The 25,842-nt window shown below is 42.6% G+C and overlaps 1 protein-coding gene across 11 annotated transcripts in view; it reads right to left on the bottom strand.

Annotated features, from left to right (window-relative positions):
- Positions 1-572: 572 nt before the first annotated feature.
- LOC103473386 (disabled homolog 2-interacting protein) overlaps positions 573-25,842 on the bottom strand; it is a 183,964-nt gene continuing 158,694 nt past the window's right edge. For 9 of the 11 annotated variants that reach the window (XM_008423606.2, XM_008423610.2, XM_008423611.2 and 6 more), the window contains 10 exons: positions 23,195-23,339; positions 19,424-19,568; positions 18,964-19,200; positions 18,641-18,842; positions 16,762-16,949; positions 12,900-13,785; positions 10,882-11,019; positions 3,629-3,831; positions 3,447-3,534; positions 1,396-1,563 (listed from right to left, as the gene is read on the bottom strand). In XM_008423606.2, coding sequence (XP_008421828.1) covers positions 1,396-1,563; positions 3,447-3,534; positions 3,629-3,831; positions 10,882-11,019; positions 12,900-13,785; positions 16,762-16,949; positions 18,641-18,842; positions 18,964-19,200; positions 19,424-19,568; positions 23,195-23,339 — 2,400 coding nt within the window. Of the gene's footprint in view, positions 1,564-3,446; positions 3,535-3,628; positions 3,832-10,881; positions 11,020-12,899; positions 13,786-16,761; positions 16,950-18,640; positions 18,843-18,963; positions 19,201-19,423; positions 19,569-23,194; positions 23,340-25,842 lie in introns of all 11 variants that reach the window. The other 2 variants (XM_008423605.2, XM_008423607.2) reach the window with 2 other exon arrangements.

Below are 25,842 nucleotides of genomic sequence, written 5' to 3'. Positions count from 1 at the left end.
ATAAAAAATACTGTACGATAACAATCAGTACGGTATATTTTAGCAGTAGCACAGTAGGTTTAGGTTCTAAACACAATCAGATTGCATTCTGCACTTTTGTTTTAGTACCATTAGGCTGTGAAATCTCCATATTATAACTCCATATTATCGTTCTAACACCCCACAAACAACAGGAACGATAATACAGGGGCTCCTAACACCTGCATGAATTACATAAAGAACAATAAAGGCTCTTTGCTTTGAGGTGCTGATCGCTGCTCAGGCTGGTCTTCCTCTCCAGGGCTCCAAAAGCAAGCTACACACTACAGTCTCTCGCCATCAGAGAAGGAAAAATAACACTAAATGTCTTAAATAAAGGGCTGCTTTTATATTTGACATTATCAAATATAGGTATATGTGTGTGTGTATACTCTAGAAGAAAAAAAATGCATACATCTATGTTAAATTTCATTACTATAGCATCACATAGAATTCATTTACTTTAGTGTTTATAATACATCTCATCTCGTTTTACGTCGTTTTCTCTACAAATCCACAGTATAAGTTGTGCCTTTATGGGGTTTGCGCTTTGATTTTTTTTGCAGAATCGGGAGGCGCTGCGGGGTTAAAGTCGAGGTGTGTTCCCTAGTTAAGGCGTTTCGTGTGCCAATAGCTTTTCACAAAGTGCACTGCTTTGGGGGAAAGCGGGGGTGCAGGGGTTGTTGGGGGCACAGGGGGGTGAGAGGGTAAACTGGACGCTCAGGAACACACCTCTGAGTTAAAAGGGATGTGGAGAAGATTGTTTTGGATTTAAAAATATCTATTTATAGCTCATATTTGGTTCTTTAAAAACATAAACTTTGAGATAAAGCGTTGGAACGTAAACCTCTGGAGACAAACTTAAGTGAAAATCCTCAACGTGCGGTTTTAAATGGGCCCACTTCGCTGTCGGGAGGGGGAAAGGTAGGAGCGGATCGTCGACGCTTGCGGTTTTTTATAGTGGTTTGTCCCAGGCGTGGTCAGGCGCTCGGGTATTCGCAGCGACTCAACTCGTCCGCGTCTCGGAGTTTCTATGTACAGGCTCTGCCCTGCCTCCGCTCTCTTTCCACCATCCTCCCTGGTGAAGGCCATCTGGTGATCCGCTCCGAGCTGCACTCCTTCTGGGTGGCCCCTCGCGTAAAACGTCCTCGTGCCAAACGTTTGTCCCCAAACTGAGAGAAAGTGGAAATGTCTTCCGGAAGTACGCCGGCTGCTTTTCTAAAACGCACCCACACCTCCACACCTCCACACACACACACACACACACAAGTCTCACAGTCCATCTATAAACAGGCCCTCGTCGATCCAGGTGGGGAGAGGAGGGGGGAGGAACACTCTGTACAACGCCCGGGAGCCTCAGACACGCGCCGAGCCGCCTCAGCAGTTGCTGCTGTTCCGAAACTCTCCGTTCTCGGTGATCTGCAGCTTGGTGGGGTTGGTGGGGGAGATGCCGTTGCGGGTCTGCATGCTGTAACGCTCCTTCAGCTGGCTGAGCGCGCTCATGAGACGAGCGTTGGCGGCATCCAGCGACGCTATGCGCTTCTCCTGCACAAAAACAACGAGAAGGAAAACTTTTTCAGAAAACCCAAACCCCGTTTCAGACAGGCTACTGCGATCTGTTCTTCAGCTAAGATCTGAGTTTGCTAAGCTTTTCCAATGGATTTGTTCCCAACAGATTCCTGAGAGGATTTGATCAGTTTGTGATGATTTACTGCTGATTAAAAAGCTCCAAATACTACGTGCTACTTTTTACGTTAACAGGAAGTATATTTTATATTAAAAAGTGACAAATCTGTTGTCTTTTAAAGTATACTTCTATGACTAATGAGCCTTAGGAGAACAGCCTCCATGCAATATAAAAGTTTCCAAAGTGCTCTGGAACTGCAGACTGCGACTTCCAGTTGTTAGAAACAGAAAACTTGTTGTCTTCTTGACAATAAAACCCTTTAAGATGGGAGTTTCTCGTGCGGTTGTCATCTTTTGATAAGGCATTACAGTTTGGAGTGAGCACTCTTACTTTACTTGAAGATCTGCGAAAGTAAAAATGTAACCCACCAAAAACAGTCTCTTTATTCAAAATTAGTTTTCACAAAAGTGAAGAAACAATTCAATCTTTGGAAGACCTAGCGGAGCTAGCTCTGACAGAGAGTCAACATTCAGACCACAGAGGTTGTTTGTGAGCATAATGTTTACCATATTAGCAAATCAGTTCAGTTACTTTTGGTTTGCTTGTCCTCAATACAAAACAATATCCACTTTTTCCTAACTTTCCCTGAATAGTTTGACGCACAAAAAGTACATGATTTTTTTTTCCTGTCCAGTTTTCTGACCACTTTCTCAACTTTTTTAGCGTAAAGCCAACTTTTAGGACCCAACAACTTAGTGAGTAAGCAGACTGTAAAGAGCCTTACTGAACCAGGCAAGAGCCAAATGATTGAGACTGAAACATATTTTGCGCAGAAAACCGAGACTTTTAACTCCTTCCATCCGCTGCCGCGACATTCTACGCATCCGTTGCAGAGTTCACAAATACAGAGTAACCTGGTGACACAGCAGTTCAAAGGAAGTGGAGTTGTTGCCAGGACTTTAGTTTTTGATATTTTATCCTCATGAGAGCTTTTAAATCCCTGCTTAGAGTGCCGGTTTATCAGGTCTTCAATCTGCTGTTCTCATTACTTTCTTTTGCAAATTTCAGCCATGCTCTCGATGACCTTGTGCTCATTTTTACTTTATATTCCTGTCTATTTACACATTTTTTAATTCCCGACAAAAAAAATAAATAACATAGCCAAGATAGCAGCCTAAGTAAAGCTAACAATAAAAAAGTTGTTGAGAATATGATACAGGGGTGTCGTAACCATAAATTTAAGCATTTCACTCAAACGTAAGTCTCAGTTGAGGCCAGAGTGGCGCTCTTTATATTTTATTTTCCCCTGCCTGCTGACGGACAAACCGCCTTGCCGAGCTGCGGCTGTTCGCAGGCGCAGGCACACGCACACGCACACACACCCACACCCACGCACGCGCGCACGCACACACACACACACACGCACACGCGCACGCACGCACGCACGCACACACACACGCACACACGCACACACACACTCTCGTTACTGTGGGCGTGAAGGAGATTAATGACCTTTGTTTGTCTGTGTGTGAATTTGCATTAATGCCATCCTGCGGGGGCGGATGTTTTCCAGTTTGACTTGAGAGACGTATATCTGAAATTTATTTCCGTGCCGTAAAATAAGTCATAAAAGTAAATGTTGGTTCTCAGGAAAAAAAAAAAAAAAAGAGAAAGAAAGACAGAGCAGGTATATTCTGTTCAACCATTGGAGCTTTCCCCAGCCAGATTAGATGCAAAAAATATGAATTAAACATCTTCTTGTATGCAGTGAGATCAGTGTACAATGAATGTTTCGACAGACCTGCGCATCAATGATCTTCTGTTTAGAGTCCACGACCGCTTGCATGTCAGAGTGGTCCTTCTTCAGCTCCTCCTCCACAGACATTAACCTGGGTGTCACAACAACAAATGGGGACACAACTGTTAAGTAGTTAGAGAGCAAACGCCCAGCAGCACGCACACTCCGGACTCTTCCCCCCTTACCGGCTGATGATGCTCTTCATCTGGAGGTCCTTGTCGTCCTGCTGCCTACGCAGACGCTCCTCCGACTCCTCCAGCCTGGCCTGGTACTCCAGCAGGACCTTCTGGGCCTGCTCGTCCTGACCCTTCAGACGGGCTTCGTACTCCTCCAGCTTCTGCACGGAGGCGCGCAGTTTCTCCTGCAGCACTGCGATCTCCTGCTGGTACTGCGGAGCGAAAGCACCAGAGAGAGACAGAGAGATGCTAGTCGTCATAGGGACACATCGGGAGCCGTGCTCGCTTTAATCGCACGAGAACAGGAAAAATAAAAAGTTGCAAATATGCCGGTGATTACGAAAATATATCCAAGGGCCTGTCGAGCAGAGTGGCTTTTCAATAGTAGAGACAGAAAAGTTGAGAGGTTTTTGTTAAACAGCAAGAGGAGGAAGAGTTGAGTTGCAAACTAAACCCCCAGAATCCCCATCTGCCCATCGTAAAACCTCATGGGAGGGTTTCAGAAAGTTCTCTTCATGCCAGAGGGTAGAAATTGATTTTGGTGAGAAAAAAAATTAAAAACTGTGTGGTGAGTGAGGGGTACCAGAAAGATTGTAAAGTTTTCAGCTGCCTTACAAAAGTACTTGGAATTATTACTATTCCCCCCCACACACATTTTATGACGTGATAAAGCAGCTTTGATGTAATGTCTACTGCCGCTGCGTTTCCATCGACTATGTAGCTGCGCAAAGTGAAATTCTGAAAATTAAAATAAAAACTCGCCTCTTTAGATTTTATGTTTTTCCGCTAGGATGAGGTTGTTTTTCAGATTTGTCGAAATGAGCCCATCTTGCAATGGAGATGCTTTTTTCGTGACGACCGACAAGACGTTACTACAACAGGAAGACGACAACAGGAAGTGGCAGGAGGATGATGGCGCTGCGTGTTTTTTTTTCATTGAACAGACTTATTCACGTGTGATTTTTATTCCATCTCTGGTTTAACGGGAACACGACATCATTAGTGGAACAAAGTCTCCGATACAAACGCAGGTGATTTCGACATTTCTCTTCACTCGCTCGTCCTTTCCAAATAAAGGATTTAAAACTTGTCTGTAAGGGAATTCAAATCTTCTGGTTGTTTTTTTTTTTTGTCTTTCTCTATAACCCGACTATACTTTAAACTTTTATCAACTTCATCCCTGAGCCGCATGCCGTGTTCCTTGAATTTTTAAACAATTCACCTCACCTCACACCTGGCATGTGTCAGAATAAGAAGAGGTGTCTGCAGCTCTTGTCTTGCAGTTTGTTGCCACAGTGCAGGTGAAAGTACACAGTTCATTTTTGAGACAACCTGTTTGCCTATCTGAATTGATTTTTTTTCTTTTTTAAACTAAATGCTGCAACCTTCAGCAACAACTGATAGGGAGTTTAGTTTAGGGTAACCTTTCGACAGCACCCTGAATTATCTGATTCCCTCACTATTGGGATCTCTTATCGTTCTCCGTCACCTTCCACGCACGCCAAATCGCCGAGACATTTTCCTGTTCAAGCAATCTCTACAACGGGGGAACGGTGACCTCAAACAGACACGGCTGTCCTCGCCTTTCTCCGTCTCTGATCCCTCCGCTCTTGTGTCCGATCCCCTCGAGAGCGGAGCGGCATCTGTCGTGACCGAGCTTTCGTTCTGCTTCTCCGTCTCCCTCAAAACGAGCTGCGCCTCCGACCTGCTGGGCTGTACTCGAGCACCCGACCGTCCCGCCTGCATTTGCTTGCATGCAAAACAAGAAGACGTGGCTCGTACGGCGACCTGCGCGTAGAGCTCAGCATAATGGAGAGTGAAGTGAACACGCCCGGTGTGAATATTGATAAGAGAAAGAACAAAAGAGAGATGGGGAAACAAAGGAGCTTTGAACAGATGTCCCCTCCGCCCGCCTGCTGTCCTGATGCTCCAGCTGACAACATTCCAGATAAAGTTATCTTTCCGTTCGGGCCAACGGCGGACACCTTTCACAAGGAGCAGTGGTGCAAAAATGGTCGCCATCGACTACAAAATTAGAAATGGAGGCCAAATGGAGCTGAGCACACATTGTTTTAGTGAGGAGCCGTGCTGTGAAGTTAGAAAAAAAGCTTTTTTTGGAAAGGATTATGCTTCCTCAGAACTGGGCTGTAGCCATATGACATATGCCTTCAAATCTCTGCTGTGTATAAAGTGAGGTCCAGATATGCTCAAGAATTCAGACACAACTTTTAGTTAGTTAGTTGTGTCAGAGCTTTTCTTGCAAAAGAATTAAATCGAGTCTAGTAGTTTGGTCAGAATGACGTTGGAAATCCTCCATTTTGTCTCTGAGTTCAGTTGGAGATCCAGCAGAATCCAGTTTTTCATGACTCTGGAACTTTTTTTTTTTTTAACATTTTATCACCATACATTTAAATTTTCACTACAAGCATTTCATGCGGTGGAACAATACATTAGCCTTTTCATGCGTAGCAGTCACTGCAAGGCCATTTTCTTGTGGAGATGTATGTTGAAAATGCACACAGACCACTGAAGTAGACACAAGTGCGTCATGCAACACACTATCAACTACTGGCCATGTACAGCGGGTCCAAGAACATTTTTGTTAAATCCAATACGGCAAACAGACGGAAAAGCAGGCCGACCAATTCAGGAATATCCAGGCCCTACTTCTGGCAGGTAAAAAAAGAAAATAGTGTGACATCAACTAAACCCTTAAGACTAACATTACTGATGTACTGATGAAAATTACAACTGATCACCTAGAAAAAAATCTTAGAATTTATTTATTTTTTTACTATTTTTTTCCCCCACCTACTTTTTGTGCCTTAAGAAAATCATAAAAACACTTTGGGATGTGTTTGACATAAAGGATCATGCACGAAAGTGCTACACTTGCCAAAGATTTTTGATTACTTTAAGGCATGGACTTTGACTAGGCTATTTTGCTTAGTCCGACGTAGTAACTAAACCAGGCCATCGTAGCTCGGCAGCATCGCCCCGCTGTTTTGCAGCCTCTACAGCCCGGCACTCACTGTGCGGTCTCACAAAGGGGTAGAGAACTTAAACATGTCACCCTCTGCGAACTTGACATGATGGCAAGTCGTGTCACACCAAGCGACAGAAGACGGCAGACTGCGCTGGCTTGTTACTGCGGCAAAGTCTTGTCAGAGAGATCCGACAGACACGTCAGTCAGCTAGTCGGGGAACGGACAGCGAGTTACGGGCGTTGATGCACTTATTATTAGAGCAAGTCGGCGAAAAGAGGAAGGGGAGAGGATGCAGCAGGAGACGCGCTCATGACTGGGACGAGGAGGAGGACAGAAATCAGATGTTTCGGTCACAGAAACATTTTGACACCGCTTGATATTTTGTTGCGGGCTGTCTCTGGTCGGGACGCCTGTCACACTGGACAACCGCAGGCCACCGCTTCCAGCTCACGACCAGAGATTTTCTGTCACGATTAAAGATGGCTGATAATGATCCCGTACGACCTCAGGGGGGTTTTCTCATTGGATTTCCTGTGTCCCTCCAACCCTGACCCACAATAACGCTACTATTTCTCAAGAAGATGTGCTGTGTTAGCTTCGTTGCTGCAAATGATGTTTTGTATGTAGACCATAAAGTTGTATTTAGTTATGGTTTTCTTCTTACAACTTTTCACAAAAGAACAGGTTAATGTAATTCACAACGAACAGATTTTGTGTCGTGACGTTTCTCCTGTGGATCCCTGCAGCTCTCGGCTGTATCTCTGATCAAGTGGACGTCTTGGTAGGATTGCAGTTGTGCCAAATTTCAGTATATGTTTTGTAAAAGTAAAACTGCTTTGAACTGCTAAGGTTCATAATAGTTTGTAGTTGCAATGAGACTAATGTGGAAAAGTTTAAGATGTGCAAATGTATTCTTCTGTAATGTAGATCTAGAATTAGGCAACACTAAGGTTGTGTGATTCCAAGTCTTTGGGCTCGATTGTGGGTTATAACAATATAAATGTTTTTCCTTTTGGTCGTCTTTAATGAAGGAAACGCTATCATTTCTGAGGTAAATCTCAAGTAAAAAAAAACTGGAACTGTGACGAATAAGGCTGGATGAGGGCCTAATTTTATCTTGTACCCCACATAAAGACGAGGATGGTAAGAGCAAGAGTGGTAAAAAAAAAAAATAAGTGTGTAAATCTCATTGTTGGATTTATTCAGAGGGAAATTATGCAACTACTTTAAAAAAGGTTTGCATTTTAAGCATTTTGCACATCTTCAACAGGGGTGTCAAAAAACCGGAGAGGGTGCTGAACATGCTCAGCATGGACTTTTCATAATTTTTCTCTATTCAGTATTCTCCATCTAAGGGTCTGGAGTTTCACCATTTTTTTTTGGTAGAGCAGAGTGAGTCAGGAGGTGAAAGCAAGAAAAAAAAAAAGATTTGTCTGAAGTTTGAGTTGCCGGGGTTAAAAAAGAAACTAAATTCTGTGCAAATTCACGACACGTCTTAAATTCACGTCTTACTGAACTTGTTGAGTTGTGCGCTCAGAGTCCATCCCACCTCCGTATATTTACTTCTCAATGACTAAGATGTACTTATTAAGCTCCCCTGCTTACTGGCTCATGAATAATTGTTGTATTCCTCAGATGGCCTTATTTAATTCAGCTATCTTTAAGAGAGACAGAGAGAAAAAAACCTCTTAATTTTAATATTTGATATGTTGTTTCTGTGATTAAGTAATGTTATGCATGACCCTAAATTTTGTTTTTGCGATGCAAATGCTGCTGGGAAAAGAAAAAAAGATATCAATATAAACTGAAAATATTTTTGTTTTCCTTCTTACTCGTGTGAATTAAGAAATGCAAGATATGTGACTCATGAATATTTCCATATTGGATAAAGCATGCCCTGTATTTTTACAGCTCCTATGACACACAGTGTGCATTGTAAACAAATTTAACAGATGGTTGGTTAGCGGCGGCGGCTCGCCTCTGCGGAGGCCGTACTGTCTTCCAGTCCGTTCTGCCGTTTCAGGGCGGCTGCGGTTTCTTTGTTAAGACTCGAGTTATTGCCTTCTTTGGTAGTTCTCCCTCCCAGGGCTGCTGGCTTCTATGAAGTATGAGCTACGTTAGGATGACAGGTTTCTTCTTATTATAGATAGGCGGGAAGGAGGAAAAAAAAATGGAGAGAGGGAGCATGTGGGAACCAAACAAAGCATAAGAAGCAAAGCAGCGATGAACAGCTGTAGACACTGGGAAGCAGAGAAAGCGGCACAAAAACGACTTTTTGTCTCGATCACACACATGCACGCACAGGCTACACGGATATTCGGTGTGTTAATCCTCACACGCACGTATATGCGGTGCTAAGTTTGGGTTTGAAATCTTACTTTTGTGATGTGAGGAGGAGGGGGGAGTCCTAAGAAAATATATACATTTTTTGTGTGTGTGGTATTATGAAGACTGCTGCTTGTGTTTACATAACATCAGACTTTAATGTCCTAAATATCCCTAATATATTCAAAATGATATTGAATAAAGCGTTCAATGTGACGAGGACTATTTATTTCAGTTATTTATTTATTTTTTCCAGGTGGAAAGCGCTTAACTCAGCTTACAGGAGAACAATTAAGGTGCTCTCCCTTGCAAATGATATACATTGAATGTGTTTAAATTAGTTCCAGTTGGCTGAATGAGACAGACATCTTAATCTATTTAAATGGCCTTTCCACCAGCCCTGCAGGCCAAACAATTGACCTATTAGTAAGAAAATAACCAACAGATTAATGAAGTTGTTGCAGTAGTAGTTGTGATATTGAGCGCTGGCGACTGGAGACTAAAAAGTGTTACTTTGTGTTTCTGTGTAATTAGCAAAATGAACAACATTTTTACAACATTTGCAGTCTGACATAATGACAAAAATACATATTGTGGTCATGTGGGACAGTTAGATTTGATAGAGGCTGTAATTATATATAATTGTGATTTAGGAGTCTCTCACAAGTCCAAATCAAAATGAAGAGCAAAGAGGGAATGCTACAGCAGAACAACAGGAGGAAGAGAAAAGATGTCTTCAGAAGCTGAATACAGTGCCTTGGAAAAGTATCCATGCCGCTTCCACATATTGATATATTTTGTCAAAACAATTTTCCAATGTTCTTATTAGGATTTTATGTAGCAACACAAAGTTGTGCATATTTGTGAAGTGATAGAAAAAGGACACAAGGATTAGTGCGTTGTATATTTGTATTCAGCCGTTTTTTTTTTTTTTTGAGCATTTACCAATTTGGCAACATTGTTGTTTGTTCTTTTTTGCAATATTCTCAGTTGGATTTAGACCTGGACAAAGACTGGGTCATTTTAATGACGAATATGCCAATCTAAAACATTTTGACTGAAGCTCCGACTTTCTGTTTATGATATTTGAAGGTTAACCAGCACATAAATAATATCATCTTTACAACATTGTTGCTTATGTGTTTTTATTTATAGTTTTTCTACAAATGTCAACCAGCTTTTGCACGTTTCCACTTTCATTTTGTCGATTTATCTTGGTGATAAGTATTTGAGACTGGAAGGCCTCCTCGTCATCACCCTAATCATCCCCCGACTTCCTGTCAGATTCAAATGAGAACTCTGATTGGGCCTCTCCAAAATGATATTTCTTCAAATATCATTTTGTTTGTAAAGGTAAAATATATAAATTTGAACCTTAAGCTGCCAGAAGAATCAGTTCTCTACAGCATGACGCTGCCACCACCGTGTTCTGTAATAGAAATGGTGAGTTACAGTAACAGTGTTTTGGTCTCATCTGACCAGAACACATTCTCTTCTGTTTTCTAGATGACTTCTGGCGAAATACAACAGATCTTTGAATAACTTTCACACAGAGGTACATTTTTTCCCTTATTAGGTGACTTTTAAGAAAAGTTGTTTTCATTGAGCTTCATTTATGTTTATGCGTGTAAAAGGGGGGTGAATACAGAACCAAAACGGCACACTTGGGATGTTTTTTGTAAAAAAAACTTCTGAAAACCACTCCCTCCGCTGTTTGTGTTGGTTCATCCCATTAATTCCTTGCTAAATATGTTAAAGTTTGTGGTCGTAACTTGAAAAAAACGCAGGAAAAAAAACAACAAAAAAGCTGCAAGGAGTAAGCAGACTTTTTCAAAGCACCGTATGAGCCACAAGGTGAGGAAAAGAAGAGAGAGAGAGCTCAGTGGGGGGGAGTTCAAAGCTAAGGGTGTAGGGTTGCTAAAGGTCAAAGGTTGGATGACGGGGGGTTACCTTCTCCACCTGAGTCAGATCCTCTCTGTTTCTTAGTGACTCGGGCTCCATCCCCTCATGGTTTAAATACTGCACATTCATATTCAAAAGCCAGGCTGCTGTGCGGTCCAGCGCACTGGGGTTCACTGGGGAGGGGGCCTAATAAAACCAGCACAAACACACACACACACATACACACACACATGAGCTGAATGAAAAGTGTCAGGGAAAAGGGGGCAGGAGGGAGGTTGCAAAAAAAAAAAAAAACACAACAGGAACAACAGAAATAAGCTTGAAATGCACCAACTGATCTGGGCTGAAAAGCAGCAGGTGGAATGGATGCACACACTTGACTGTATGAGCTCCCACTGTGGTGCGCGCGCACAAACAAACACTTTTCAAATCTGTGCGAGAACGCCGCGTGTCATGGCAGCACGGGAAGTGGATACTTGAGATCAAGAGAGGGAGCTAAAAGCTGTCAGAGAGTTGATTAGTAATAAAAGTGATCCCGCTTCGTTGGATTTGATGGATTCCCTCTCTGCTCAGCTTTGATTGGTTGATTTGTTGCTAAGCGTTTCGTCCAGCTAGGTTCAGAGTTACAGGAAAGAGGAAGTCTTTGTGCTGAGTTAATGTGTGTTGTGATGTTCGGAGCTACGTTTCCTGTGTTTACATCAGCAAAAACACCTCAAGTCTCATTCTTTGAACATTTTAACATCAATATGGCATTACATCATTACATGCACGTTAATGGATAACTACAGTGGTAGAATAAAATAAAGTGAATCAGTGTGTTTCACCTCATATGTAGGGATAAAGATAAATTATTGCAAATGTTGATTTACTGTACATACTCTTATCAAACCTGGTGTCGTTTTTGTTTTGTTGATCCATTAAAGAGGAAACCAATCGTCATTTTCAACAAAAGAGATTGAGAAGATTATAGCCAAGATGCAGACATTTTGATGATACGATACAGTATTTAGTGTCCAGGGTTTTCATTCTGGAAGCATTAAACAGACTTACCTGATACTAAAACCAAACCAGAGCACATATAGCACCAGTCAGACGTTTACATACACTCATCATAAGCAAGAGTTGCCTTCTTTGTTTATTTAACTTTTTCTTTCTATGAGTCTGTTCTTTTCTTTTTTTTTGTCAGAGGTCATGTGAGTAAAGCAGGTTTACCATCAGCATGGACAGACAGAGATCCCACCAGAAAAGAATCAACGCCTTCACTTTCACAGTTACCAACATACGTCAAGCTCTCTTCCTGAGGACAGCTTAATGGTCACAAATAAAAAGTTTAAGCACTGTGTACTGCCTTTTTGCTGAAAATGTGCTCTTTGGAGCCATCGAGGTGAAGCTTCCAAATTTAGGAACACGGTGGCTATATTATCCTACGCTTTACTAGACTGACTACACACCCACCACTGAACTAGACCACACTACACTGAACTACACTATGCTATAGTCGACTATACTATACAAATGTTTGCTGATTATGCTCAAAGAGCTGATAATCCAACAGATTTAACTCAATTTTGCCAAGAAACATTAAACACTCAGTCAGAATTGTGTTAACTTGTTCACAGCTAAACAGGGTGTGCAGTAAAGATCCAGCTTAGTAAGATCTGCATTTATATTTAAACATATATGTATAATTTTAACCTAGTGTGAATTCTGACCTCAGCTGCGTGGAGGCCACATTACACATTTATCTAATAAGATTCAAGCTGTGCTCCTGCAGCACCCTAATACCCAGTAAAGCGGTGCTGTGGGAAACGGGGCCGCCTGTATGGAAATAACTATTATTACCCAGGCTGTGACTGGAGTTCATTAGGGTGAAATGTGCTGTCTCTGCGATTACACCCACCAAGGCTTCCCTTCAAGAATGGCTCTTCTTTAATATCCGTAATCTCCCGTATTTACCACCGGAGACAGTTCAAGGTTGATTTATGAAATAACTTCTTCAGTATTTTTTATTATTATTTAATATTATTTATTTCGACATCATTACGGTTGCGTTTTTCGACACTGACCTGTTTGTGCTGAGCTCTCTGTTTGGTCTCGGGACTGTCACTTTTAGAGGAGGACGACTGTTGCCGCAAACGAGGGCCGCTGGCCGGCCAGTCGGGCGACGACGTCATCATGTTGCCGGAGGTGGGGCGAGGGTACGGGCCGCTGCTGAGCAGATTCGGCGGGGTGCGGCCTCGCGTGACGCTCTGGGGGGGAGGCTGGTCTATCCTCCTCTGGGGGCCGGCGCTGTTCTGTCTCGGGACGGTGGGCTGGTGCTGGGTCTCCGTTAGCGACAGTTGCCGACGGTTGAACTCCCCAGAGCGCCGGGTGTACTCGTCGCCGCTGCTTCCCCCGCCTCCTCCGCCACCGCTGCTATGGTTCATAAAGGCTTGCTTCCCTCCTGCTGGCCCGTCCTCATTGTTGCTATGGGAACTAACTGAACTGTGGCACTCTGACCCCGAATCAGTCATTCCTCGAGGAGACACCGGCAAGCAGGCCGCCATCTGGTAAACCGGGTTCTGGAAGGACAGCGGGGCGAGTAGCTGGGTGGGTCGGCCCGGAGTGCTGTCCGTGTTTGGGGTGATGGGGGCCTGAGCTGGCCTCCTCATGGTGGGACCGCCTGGGATGTTGCCCTGAGAGACTCTGGCGGGCCAGCCCCCGCCAGAAGCTTGGCTCTCACCCAGAACATCCAAAGGGCTCTGAGCTGTCCCGGCGTCCAGATTACGGGGGTCCTGCAGGTCCACCATGGATAAGCTTTTGTTGCTGTTGGACATGCCAAGCTCGGGCTCATTAGTCTCCGAGTAGCTCGAACTGCGAGCAGGCGAAGGCTGGATACCCGAGCTCCTCGTCACAAAGAAGATGTCCTTATTTTCCGGAGTGGGCGAAGGTAACCGGGTGAAGTCGACCAATCTGAAAGAGAAAGGGACAACAACCGTGTTTAGGAGTTTAGCTGGGTAATTCTAGAACTGCACCATTCCTGGTGGCATGACAGATACTGGAGTGGCTCCGTTTTGTTAGTTTTGATTTGTTGCTTTTGTAGATTTTTGTTCGTATTTTGCTTTGGTTGACGGGTTGCATGTTTAGACAATTACTCTCCTTGTTTCTGGATGCTGCGCAACTTTTGGGCAGTTGCTATGACGCGAAGCCATGACAAGAAAGTGTTGTTTTTACAAACGGGAGCAAACGAATGGCATCTTTAAAGCTCAAGATACACCCGAACTAGGAGTCCAAATCCCAAGATGTTAAAAAGGAGGCTGCATGGATGCAAAACAGGAGCAAAGAACAGAGAGAGAAGGACGGAGTTTAAACCTCTTCTGTCAATCATAATGGGGAAAGATCAAATCCACGACTGCAATGTTTTTCTGTCTGCCTTTCTAACCTTACGCCCTGACAAAGCTTTAGTGAGGAGCAGCAAAAGCAAACAAAGTGCATTAGCAGTGCGTAAAAGAAATGTTTCACTTAGCCTCATTTCCCCAACATCTTTGTTTTCCTGTGTATAGATAAATAAAACTGAATGAGCTTTGTCTGAACTTTGTCGACGATGTCATTCAACAAACTGACTTCAACCACTTCAATTACATCCCAGATTACTAACAGTTACGATTTTTTAGTGAGCATTGTTGCTGACTCGTGCGTATTCTACTGCAATAAAGTTTTGGTCTAATTTGGAAAGAAATAAACAGAATTTTAAGGAAAACTATTTAAATCATAACTGCTTGTCAACAAAACCGATTTACTCAAAGTAAAGAGGATTCAGATGATCATTCTGGATCGTGTCAAATATTTTTGTCTTAAACCAGCTAACATGAGACTTAGAGTCCAAGGAGAAAAGCCTGGACTCTGAGCCTCGTGTTATATTCATTCAAGGAGCCACAATCTTTGTGGGCTTAAATAATTCCCCGCTGTGTGAATATTGAAACTCTACTGGTTTCTCTGAAAAGACTGAAAGAAGTGGAAAAAATGGGCACCAAAAAACCAGTCTCTTTTAAATGCGGAAAAAGAAGTATATTGATGCCTTTTCTCAAACATTTTCTCATTCATCCTCTGTTTTCCTTTCCTGCCTCCACTGACAGATAGAGTCCTGATTGCCAAAAAGACGTCTTACTTTGACAGTTGTGACTCATCCTGCTAGAACCTATCATTCGCGTCACGCTCAGCGTTTCTCCCTCGGCTCGTCCTTCTCCCCGAGTCTCCTTACCCTTCCTCTCTTTTAACCCGTTTCTCTTTTTCATTCTTGCCCCATTTCTTCCTGCTGTCTCGTCTCCCCTCCTCCTTTTCATGTCACAGGTTAGCGGATGGGAAGCAATTAACGCAGAATCTTGAAGCTCATTTGAATTTCAGGCGCGGCGGCGTGGCTACGCGCGCGCACACACGAGTGCGCACCATCGGTGTGCGCGCAAACATTTATTACGATAAAGTAACGATGAGAGGCTCTGACATCAGGTTATAAATGGGGGCAGCAGTTAATTAGCTCCATTGATCCTGAAGCCTGATGAGCGTAATGATAGAAGCTGTCTGACTCACTTCCTGTTTCCCCTCGACATGTTGTCATCTGCTCTGTAACGACGGCGGCTGCAGATCGCAGAACACCGCTATTAGTCCCCACACTTTCATGTTAATCTTTTTATGCATCTCTTTGTCATTGTGCCGCGAGGACACGAGCAGCATAAGCGGACGTGCGTGTGTATTCATCAAAGATAAAAAAAAAAATAGAAAAAAAAAAAAGCTTTGCAAAGGTGATGCAAACAAGCAGAGGTGCTACTCTCGCTGCTTGTCAGAGCCTGAACTGGCAGACATTAACCTGAAACAGACAGGGAGAGAAAACGAGGATGCACAAACAACGACATGCAGACGCTTCAAGGTAGATCGGATTTCTGGGAATTTAAATTCTTTTCTTTTGTAGATATTTGCATGTCTTGTAAAAAATGTCGCTTTTGCCACTTTCAAGGATCGTGAATGTCTTGGAACTGCAGCATCAGGATGATGTTTCCAAGAAGCGCTGTTCTGAAAAAAAAATATTTGTGCTTTCAAATTTCACAAACTTTTCTAAATCCTCCAAATACTGAGTGAAAATGAAACAGATTTTTATGTGTTTTTTTTTTCTTCTTTTAAACACAAACAGGGTCACAGAATCTTAAATTGTGGAAGAAATCTTGTATGACTGTGTTTAGACTGCTTGGACTCTTAAGCTACGTGTCTGATTCTCTGCTTAATTTTGAGCTGAACTTTGACTAGACCAGTCCGAGACAGGAGTATGCTTTCATGTGTGTGCCTTGGGATGTTGCTTCGTATTGTTTCAGCTTCACAATCATCTGCCACTTTGTGTTCGTCTAACAAATAAAACCCCAAACTAGTCGACGTATTTTGCCTAAAATGAACGTGAAAACTACAAGACTTTGTAAAAAAGGACTTGGACAAGACCCCCAAATCAGGATGCGAAAATAACAGTTAACACATCATTGCAAAGCTTAAATGAGCTTGCGTGCCAAACGGTCTTTATTCAAGCGTTCAGTGACTGCAGACTGATTCACAGATCAATCAGCTCGTAATGAGCTCTCTCTCTCTTCGCGGGCAGATTGATCTGTCTCGGCTAGGTTTGGTTCAGTCATTGTCAGATTTCTAAAAATACCTCAACCGGGGTATATTAATGTCTTTAGCAGAAAGATTTGGGGAAAAAAACCCCCCTGAGAACTGTGTCGTGTTTATAGTTTGGGAAGTTCAAATGGAAAACTCTGCAGTTAAAACACATTTTTTGTCAGCAGATTTGCTGCTCACTACTTGCTCTGTTGATATTTCGGCGTCTCGCTCTCATATGGGTCTTTGACTAATAACAGGAACACAAATAAATTTGGTTCGCGCCTACGACGCGCCACCGATGACTCTCACCCCGACAGCTCGTTGTCTATGACCATCTTCTGCAGCCCGGTGGAGATGCTGCAGCCTGCCTCGGAGGGAGGGGAACCCACGGGCTCCGACGGCGGTCCCGGGGTCATCTGGACGCAGGACGGGTTGGAAAGAGCCGTGTTCACCTCCCGAAGGATCCTGGGCAGAGGACTCAGCTTTGAGGCCATGCTCTGTGAAGACAGACACAATGGAATCAGAGCCAGACAAAAGATTCTTCAGGAGCCACGATCCAAGATTTTTGACTTGCATAGTTTTTAAACCACGTTATTTTCCCTCCTCCCCGTCGTCTCCCCCCACACCGTGGAACCGACCGTCGTATTCAGACAACATGATTAATAATGTAACAGGACGGGCAGCCTGGTGGGCTGCAGGATCATCCAGACGGTGATTTCTGAATTATTGAAGGACAGTGTTAGAAGGAGCATAACCACCTGCAGTCCGCAGCTACCAGAGCTAATGTGCATTACTCTGTAAATACTTTACACTGGCCCTCTTTTGTGTGCCCCTTATGTAATGAAATCATTAAGTATTGATTGATTTGGGATAAGCATGCAGATAAAGCCGAAGCTGGATTCAAAGCCAAAAGCACAGGAAATCTTTGATCAGATTGACTGGCACTTTGCACTTAAAAAAAAAAAAAAGCTGCATTATTAACACACAAATAAATCCATTATTTAAAATGTATAGATTTCTGGTCAGAAGTGTTTATGTAATAGTTTTGGTCTCCTATTGATTTTTTTGACCAGTTTCTTTTTTTTTTTTCCATTGCAGCATGATTACACAACTAACAGCTACACATGCGCTCTGGATGAACGTCGTTAGTACACTGAGAGGATGTGCAGGCTTTCTGTCACCATCAATAAGCTCTGGACATAATTTGTTTGTGGTTGTTTGATCACTTTTCTTGGCAGAATTAGTTGCGATACGAGGAAACTTTACTATCCAATATGAAATTTCAGGTCTATATTCTGTCGGATGCCAGATGAAAACAACACGTATCACACGACATCTTAAAACATTCATCATCATGGTCTTAAAAAGAAAGTCAAACTGTGATTTGCTTATTTATACTGTTAACCAATTTTCAAAAGAGTTGAGGTCAGAGTGAAAGCATCATCTCATCTGGTTTCATCCACTCGTAAACATGTTTTGTAGAGAGTTGGGATCACTAGTTGTGCAAACGTTTCTACTGTCCAGCTGTTGAGAGGTGCTGAAGCTAAAGATTGGGCAAATCCTTCCCGAGGATTCTTCTTTCCCTCTTTACCACAACAACGTACAGCAAAGTCAACCCATATAATCCGTGATCCGTAATGACACCATGATTCTGCCACCACCGTGCTTGATATTTCATCTGGAGGTGAAAGTTTGGGTCAGGTGGTTGAAATCAGGACGTTGCCGGGCATTTTAAGTCAACTCTGATCCTAGATGAATCAAAACTAGTTTTGGAATGGAAAACTAGTTTAAAACACCAACTTTTGGTACAGCCCTCTATTAAAGATTTGTAGTCACTGTATAAAAGCAAACTAAACAATTTAGATAAAGTACAAATTCTTTACCAAACAGAACAGTTGAATCTCAAAATGATAATTGAGGTGTGCTGATTCTAACCATACAATCTCCCTGATATAAGAAGAAACGGCAAAAGCAAATGGTGTGGGTTAGCAGTGTAATCAGTTCCCAACAACTGATTACAGCACAGAGTCAAGATGCAACTTAATAAGGCAAATTTAACCAGGTATCGCTAGTATTCATGTCCCATGAATCCGACAAAAGCACACTTGAATGCTCACGTTTATCTGTTTGGTTACATATTTTGCCCACAAGTCGACGGTGGAGCCTTAGCTCACTGTTAACTTCGTACCTGGTCCATCTGGGAGACCACCTCCGACAGAAGCGAATGCAGGGTCGAGAGCTCGCGGCCGAGGTCAATGTAGCCTTCGAAGCCGGCTGTGTTTGAGATTGTCTCGGGGTTGGAGATTTCCAACAAGAAACGCTGCATGTTGGTCCACTCGTGCTCCAGGAACTGGTTCATGAAAGACATGTACTCCTCCTTGTTTCCAAATCTGAAGACAGACAGAGAAAAAGCATAGAAAGACCTTGAAGAAAGTTTCTAAAAAGCCCTCGATTTGACGAAAGGTGTCGCCTTCGTTTAGAGAAAAAGCGTCGACAAAAAAAATATCTCACTTAGTGAAGTTGGCCAGGTTTTGCGTGACCTTGGCGATCAGAGTGAGCGTGCGCGCCGTGCGGTCGTCTGGATACTCCTGCATGAGGTGGAAAAGTGACGGCGACATGATGGCCGGGCAGAGGAAGCGCAGGAACAGCGAGGCGCTGATCAGCCGCTCGCTGATGTCCGGCCGACCCCGGCTGCTGCACTCTTGCCGCCACGACGCAAAGACTTCTTTCAGTTCTCGTGGAAAAACACTGTGGCAAAGCGAAACATAAAAAAAGAACCTTTACATGTGACTTATAATTCGAGATATAATTAAGGTTAATTTAAAACACAAATGGGTTTGATTTTCTAATAAAACACTTAAGAATCAAAATGTATGGCAAAGCATGGCCGTCATTAGTGAAACAATGTGTGCAATCAAACACTCTTGGAATAATGTACGTAGAAGGCCGATGAAGGCGCCGCAGCGCTCACCAGTATGAGTTGATGATTTTGCAGAAGGCCAGCTCACAGCACATCTTCAGGTTGCTCTGGTGCTCTGGAAGGTCACCAGAGGAACACTTGGATGGATCCACCTCACAGTTTTCATCCGACTCATACAGAGCCTTAATAAATTCACCTGAAGAAAAAAAAAAGAATCAATCAATCAAACAAACAAACAAACAAACAAACAAAAACGTTTAAGGCAACATATGTGTTTTCAAAAGACAGCAAAGTTGAGAACAACTGAGGTAAAACTTTTCAATGTTTTATGTTGGATTAAAACCACTCAACAGTTTCAAACTTTTCTATGATAAGTTTGGCTGTATGGAAACAAATCTGGAAAACGTAGCGACAATGAAAGCAATCAAGGTATTACTGCGCTCCTACTATCTAACAACAAAGATTTTTCATTACAATGTACATAATTTCCCTACAAAGTATGTGAGTGGTTTCTGTACCTCCACTATCAGCTTTAAATTTCCTGCAGACAAGCAAACACCATCTCTGGACTATCTTTACCTTCGCAATATTAGCTTGTAGCGTTAAAGGAAGTTTCTGTACCGCTACAAGCAGGCGCGTGCAGAGGGAGCAGCTGGGGGTGATGAGCACTTGCCCTTTTTGCTCCTTGCCCCAAAGTGCCCTTTTGGTCAATTTTTTATTTTATTTTATTTTTTTTTGTATTATTATTTCCTAAGCCCTCTTCTGACACATGTGCTACAATTCTTTGCTTTTTTGTTTCTTGTTTGTATGACATAATAAACCGGTCACCTTGTTACCTTTGATCTTTTTCCCATGACGCAGTTGCCTCTCGTGCAGTGAGATAAGGCGGTTAACTGCGGAGCTCAACGTAGCGAACGTTCCAGATTACATAACAGTTTTTGGTGAATTAAAAAAACGTTTTTGGTGAATAAAGTGAAGTAGACTTGCTACTTGTCAGATGACGGAAAACGTTGAAGTATCGTTTCTGCTTCAGCTCGGAGTCGCRGTTTAAGCAGAGAGGTAATGAAATACAACAGACACTGACAGGCCTCTGCGTCTGCCTTTCTCTGAAGAACTACTGAGCGGGAAGAGACAGCCAGGTGTGGAGAAACTGTTCTTATCTATCGATCCAGTATTTCTATCATACAGATGTTAGGCTGTTGTTGTTGTGCTATTAGCTAGCTGCTAGCTAACAACTTTGCTAGCAAAGCTAGATAACTAAAAAGCTTCTCCCCTGTATCTTTAATGATATCTTACATATGCATTGTTGTATGCTCTATATGGAGATGTTTGTTAGCTTTGATTGTATATGTCACATTTTTGTAAKTTATCATTGTTTATTAAACTCTGAAAGCTGTGTGGTTTTGTTAATGTTCTGTCCTAGAATGTGGTTAGATGTGCCCTTTTTTTGTTGTTGAGCACCTGCCCCTATAGTGGCCTCTGCATGGCCCTGGCTACAAGCTTATTGCCAATTATTTTATACTTTTCTCCTCTTATATAGTGTGATATTTTAAAAATTATTATTGTGACAGGTACATTTCAAATTTATAGTGCGGATCAAAGACTTGTGCTCTTTAGTCAAACAGTTAATGCACATTTTGGAGGTGTGTGCGCTTCTCCCCAGCTGAGAGTGATGGATTGTTCAATTTCCATAGCAGTTGAGCATTTAATAAATTCCTAAGAGTGTTTTCAGCCAGATGTGGGTATGAGGACATTGCAGTCATGGCAGGAAGTCGATGTGGTCTCTCCTTAATGATAAATCCACACCTCATGCACAAAAAACTAGTCCTGCTACTGGTATGCTTCATGTAGCATCCAATACCCAAATATGCAGCAACAATGATTATAAACCGCTGCGATCTTGCCTTGGAAGTTTTATCCATGCAAAACAGAGTTGGGGAAACTTTCGTTCTATTGCATGATGGTTAGCACTCCAAAAAGACCATTTGATTTTATTTAAATTTTTTTAGAGGATGTTGTGTTCCCATTCCAATATAAAATGTGCCTGAGTCAGTCCTTAAATTGAAACCAGCTTTATTTGGCAGTGGATTAAAATACTGGGATCAAAATCTCTCAACGGGGAATAGAACTGTCTCCGTCTCCCGACAAATGACAAAAAACATTCCAGCGACTCTAACTGGTCACTTTTCTCCACTTCAACCTTGAGACAAACTCAAAGCTAAAAAAAACAACATTCCTGCTGTAAAAGAAGCCACACAGCGAGGCACGTAAACGCACACAAGCGTCGACACTGCTAGCGTACGAAGATAACCGTGATGGGTGCTGGCTGAGAGGATGTGTAGATTAAACTCTCTGCTGTGTACATTTCTAAATTAAGCAGACAGAAGAGCACACAGTGCATGTAAAGTGCTTATTTTTAGAGCTGCAGATGGACAAATAAACTTGCTTCAACCTTTGGCGAACATAGCGCGGAACATTGCAGATTAATCTGCTCAGAAGAAACGATGGCATGAAAAACTCTTGCAGTCGCTAATGTTGTGTTTACAAAGGAGAGAAAACAACAGGGCCACAGTGAAGCAATGAACACCTCTACACCTCTTTGTGTCGTTTCAGACACTCTAAAACCCATTAAGATACTTCATAATGAAAACCGGTTTACCAAAAAATGTAAGCATAATCTGAAATGATGGGGGGGTGGGGGGGGGGAGCAAAGAACAGATCTGGGAACAACAGAAAGCTTGCTGCATTTCAATTGTTATTAAAACTGCGATACAATTTGGAACGTCAAGACCGACTCATACAATGCTGGTTTCGTGATGTGATATTTCAAACTTTTGCTTCCAGCTTTGGCAAAAACGCTGGTGGAAGCTGAATGAGACGAGATTCTCCGCATAGCATGCCAGCAGCTATGCAGAAAACGACAGGTCAGCACAATCGTTACATCCATGAGCACCATTAGCAGCGCCGAAGAGCTAATATTTACTTAATCCTCAGCAAATGTGACTCGTGAAGTAAAAAAACAAACAAACACCAACTACACCTATTTGCTGTAGTTGGTTTGCATCGAGGCCCGTCTGTATTCACAGCAGAGGAAAGCCACACCAGAGTCCACTGGGAAGCCGACCGAGAACGGCTCAAAAAACTGGGTTTCGGTCCAGTTGTTTGGTCAGAATTCACTTTTGTATTCACAAAAAATCCAGGCCAACGAAGAAAACAAACTCTGGTTCGCTTAAAGTAAATCGGATCAAAGGCGTCAGATGTCAAACTCAGTAGACAGGTATTTTGATGTATTCCAGAGATTTTTAACTAGATTCAGGTCCACAGATTGCTCTGAAAGCCACTCTTGTGTTACCTTGGCTTTGAGCTTCAGATCATTTGATGGTAAATTGTGGCATTATGGTCTACGGTCCAGAGCACTCTGCAGCAGGTCTTCTAGAAAGAGTTCCTCTATATTTGGCTGATCTCATCTTAACCCGTATACGCAATGGCAGTCCAGTACAGAATATCAATCCTGCAGCTTCTGAACAGCATAATTAATCTCAACGTTGGTGTCCTTAATTTCACTCGTCATTTACATAACTGTTGGCATAATGTTTGAGAGCATGGCCTGGGAAAAAAAAAAAAAAAAGGCTCTCAAAATGATAAAACACAATCATTTGCCCTAAGACGCACCGTGGGGAGAGCTAATGAGGGCGGACTAGACTGCATCAGCAACGAGGACAAACACAAAGCGAACCACAAATCGGGGGGGGGGGAAATCCTCATTTTCTTCGGCTTCAAATGACAAAAAGTTGCGTGTCACCATGACCCCTGATCACTCACCGAGCGCGTCCTGCAGGTACTTCTGACCAACCAGCTTCAGGTACTCCTCGATGGCCTTCGTGGCTAGAGTGTTTTCCCTGAAGATCAGGTGCTCGTTCTCCCCACACCGATCCACCTCAGACATCATCAGATCTGTGAGGAAGTCCTGCAGAGGGAACGAAAGCAGTCAGCGAACACGGTCAGTAGAGAAGTCATAACAGCTGGGTGCAAGGATGAAGGTAAAAGCCCAACTCAATGGCCACTTACAAGAACTTTCAACGCACTCACAGAAAAAAAGCAGGAGTTTTAAAAAAAACTCTATAAATAGTGGGGCTTTCTTTTTTAAAAAAAAATAAAATAAAATAAAAAATGTAACACTTGCTGCAAACTTAAATGAGTTTAGAAACAAAGTTGATGAGTGCGATAATGAGCCTGCAGAGAGTTTAAGAGTGACACAGTTAAGCTTAAGAGCAGAAACAAGAGGCAATGAGCTGAGCGGTGTTGTACGCTCTGTGGAGCTCTGGGAAGTCGCTGTCTGACAGTAATCCTCTGTAGGATTCTCAAAAGTAACCTTATCATGTGATCCATTGTTATGGAAACACACCACTTCTTTTTAACGTCGTGCAGCCGGAAACGTAGCAGTTGCAGAGAGTTCCTACAATCTTAATTAATCTGATCGGCGAGTCACAGAGGGGTTCCACGTTAAAATATTTCAGGACTGAGTGATTCAGAAGCGTGTTGCTGTTGTGATAAAATGGGGGATACCACTTTGCATTTGTTTTTGTTTTTTTGGTTACCAATCGGGGTCTACAGCAGCAAAAATATAGCAGAGGCACCAGGTTACAGCTTTTTTAAAGATTTAGGACATGTCTGGGAGTTGTTAACATCTTCACAAGAAACTATTTTGATAGTCTATGTGATGTAATAGACACAAACATTGACAGACTCTGTGCTGCATAGGAGCTTCTGTTGATTTCAGGTGAGCAAACGGAGATTTGAAGCCCTACGGATTTTATTCTGCACCAGTAACCAGGCAAGAATGTGAGCGGGAGCTCGATTCTTTGCAACACATCCACTTGTGGCGTCTTTATGCAACAACACATTTCCGAAGGCAAGACTCGGTGCAAAGGATAAAGTTGTTGTGCAAAGTGCTTTGGCTTTGTGTTCACAATAAAACTACTTCACAAAATACATAAAAGAAAATGTTATCAGACAGTTGAAAGACAATTTTTCTGTGAAGCAAACTGCTTCCGAGCAAAAACTCAGCAATCAGGCAGCGAGCTGCCGCACAACAGAGCGACGGTGAGCTTTATTTTTAGCAGCAGTTGAAAAGACGAGGAACAAGCGACCAGGTGGAAGGAGGGGAAAAGGAAACGACTGATGAGAGAAATGACATCAGACTGTTGAAGGCTGAAACACTGATGACACAGCGTACATGTCTGTTGCCTTGGGAGTAAAGACCTTGTTAGCAAACAGCACATTCCTCAACCAAAAGCAGACATCACAGTGGCCATGAAGTCTTCCCCCGCTTCAAACTTTGCCTCAACTTCCTTGTTCATGTGGAGGATTCGAGGAGCTTCTGGCAATGTTTGAACCGGTGTTCCTGCAGTGGCAAATTACTGGGCAGGATGCTTTAATGACCCCTTCACCTCCTCTCAATATACTCTGCAGGATCTTTTTTTGTCTTCCATAGTATAGAAAACCGCTTTGATATCGATGTTGTTGCTTATTCCACTGATGCTGTTCAGCTGGTAATCCTTCTTCTTAATGCAGGGTACATCCATGTTGTAGGTGGATAAGAACCTGTTTTGATGTTTCTTGTTAGTGATGATGTCGACATGTCCATGCTTGCCAGTTTTGCAATTGGACATCTGTACAATTTTCAGGGAACATCAGCTCACGTCACGTGACTCTGAAGGCGGCTCAGGCACAAACACAAATAAAAATAAATAAATAAAAAAATCGATCTGGGAAGATGGTGGATACCGATTGATGGACAGTGCTACTTAGATTCCTTCTATCTTATATTAATAACGCAGTGGAAGTGAGACAGTAGAGTTTTTAACAATTTTTTACAAACAAAACTCGCAAAAGAAGGATTCATTGACGTTGATAGCGAAAGATGAAATTCAAAGCAAGCAACAACCAAAAGAGACCCACATCGAATCCAGTGGCTTTGTGGATATGTGCAATTTCAACGAAATTAAGATTGAAGCAAAAGGTCAGCTTTTGCTTAGAAAAGCCATAAGGTGTCTAGTTTGCCTTTGGCCACAAGGGGATGCTCTTCTTTAGTATGCATAGGGAAACTGATCAGAGTTAATGGGAAGATGGATGAAGCTAAATGCAAATCAATCAATCAATCAAATTTTATTTGTATAGCACATTTCAGCAGCAAGGCATTTCAAAGTGCTTTACATAATCAAAACAAAAACAGAAACAAACAGTGAGAAAGAGAGAAAATTAAAAAATAAATAAAAATAAAAAAAAACAAACTCCCTTACCAGAGGACGCCGCCGTCCCACACAGAATTTAACTAACTTATAGTTAGAGGAGTCTGCCCTCCCGCGGACTTTAACTGGTTCCATTCCATTTCCATTCCACTTTAATTTTCATCGTTTTCCACCCTCATTTTTCACTTTCTTCCCCATACATAAAAGAAAGAAGAAAAA

This window comes from Poecilia reticulata, linkage group LG12 (genome assembly GCF_000633615.1).
Source record: "Poecilia reticulata strain Guanapo linkage group LG12, Guppy_female_1.0+MT, whole genome shotgun sequence".
Lineage (NCBI taxonomy): Eukaryota > Metazoa > Chordata > Actinopteri > Cyprinodontiformes > Poeciliidae > Poecilia > Poecilia reticulata.
This window is presented reverse-complemented; position numbering and strand designations above follow the sequence as displayed.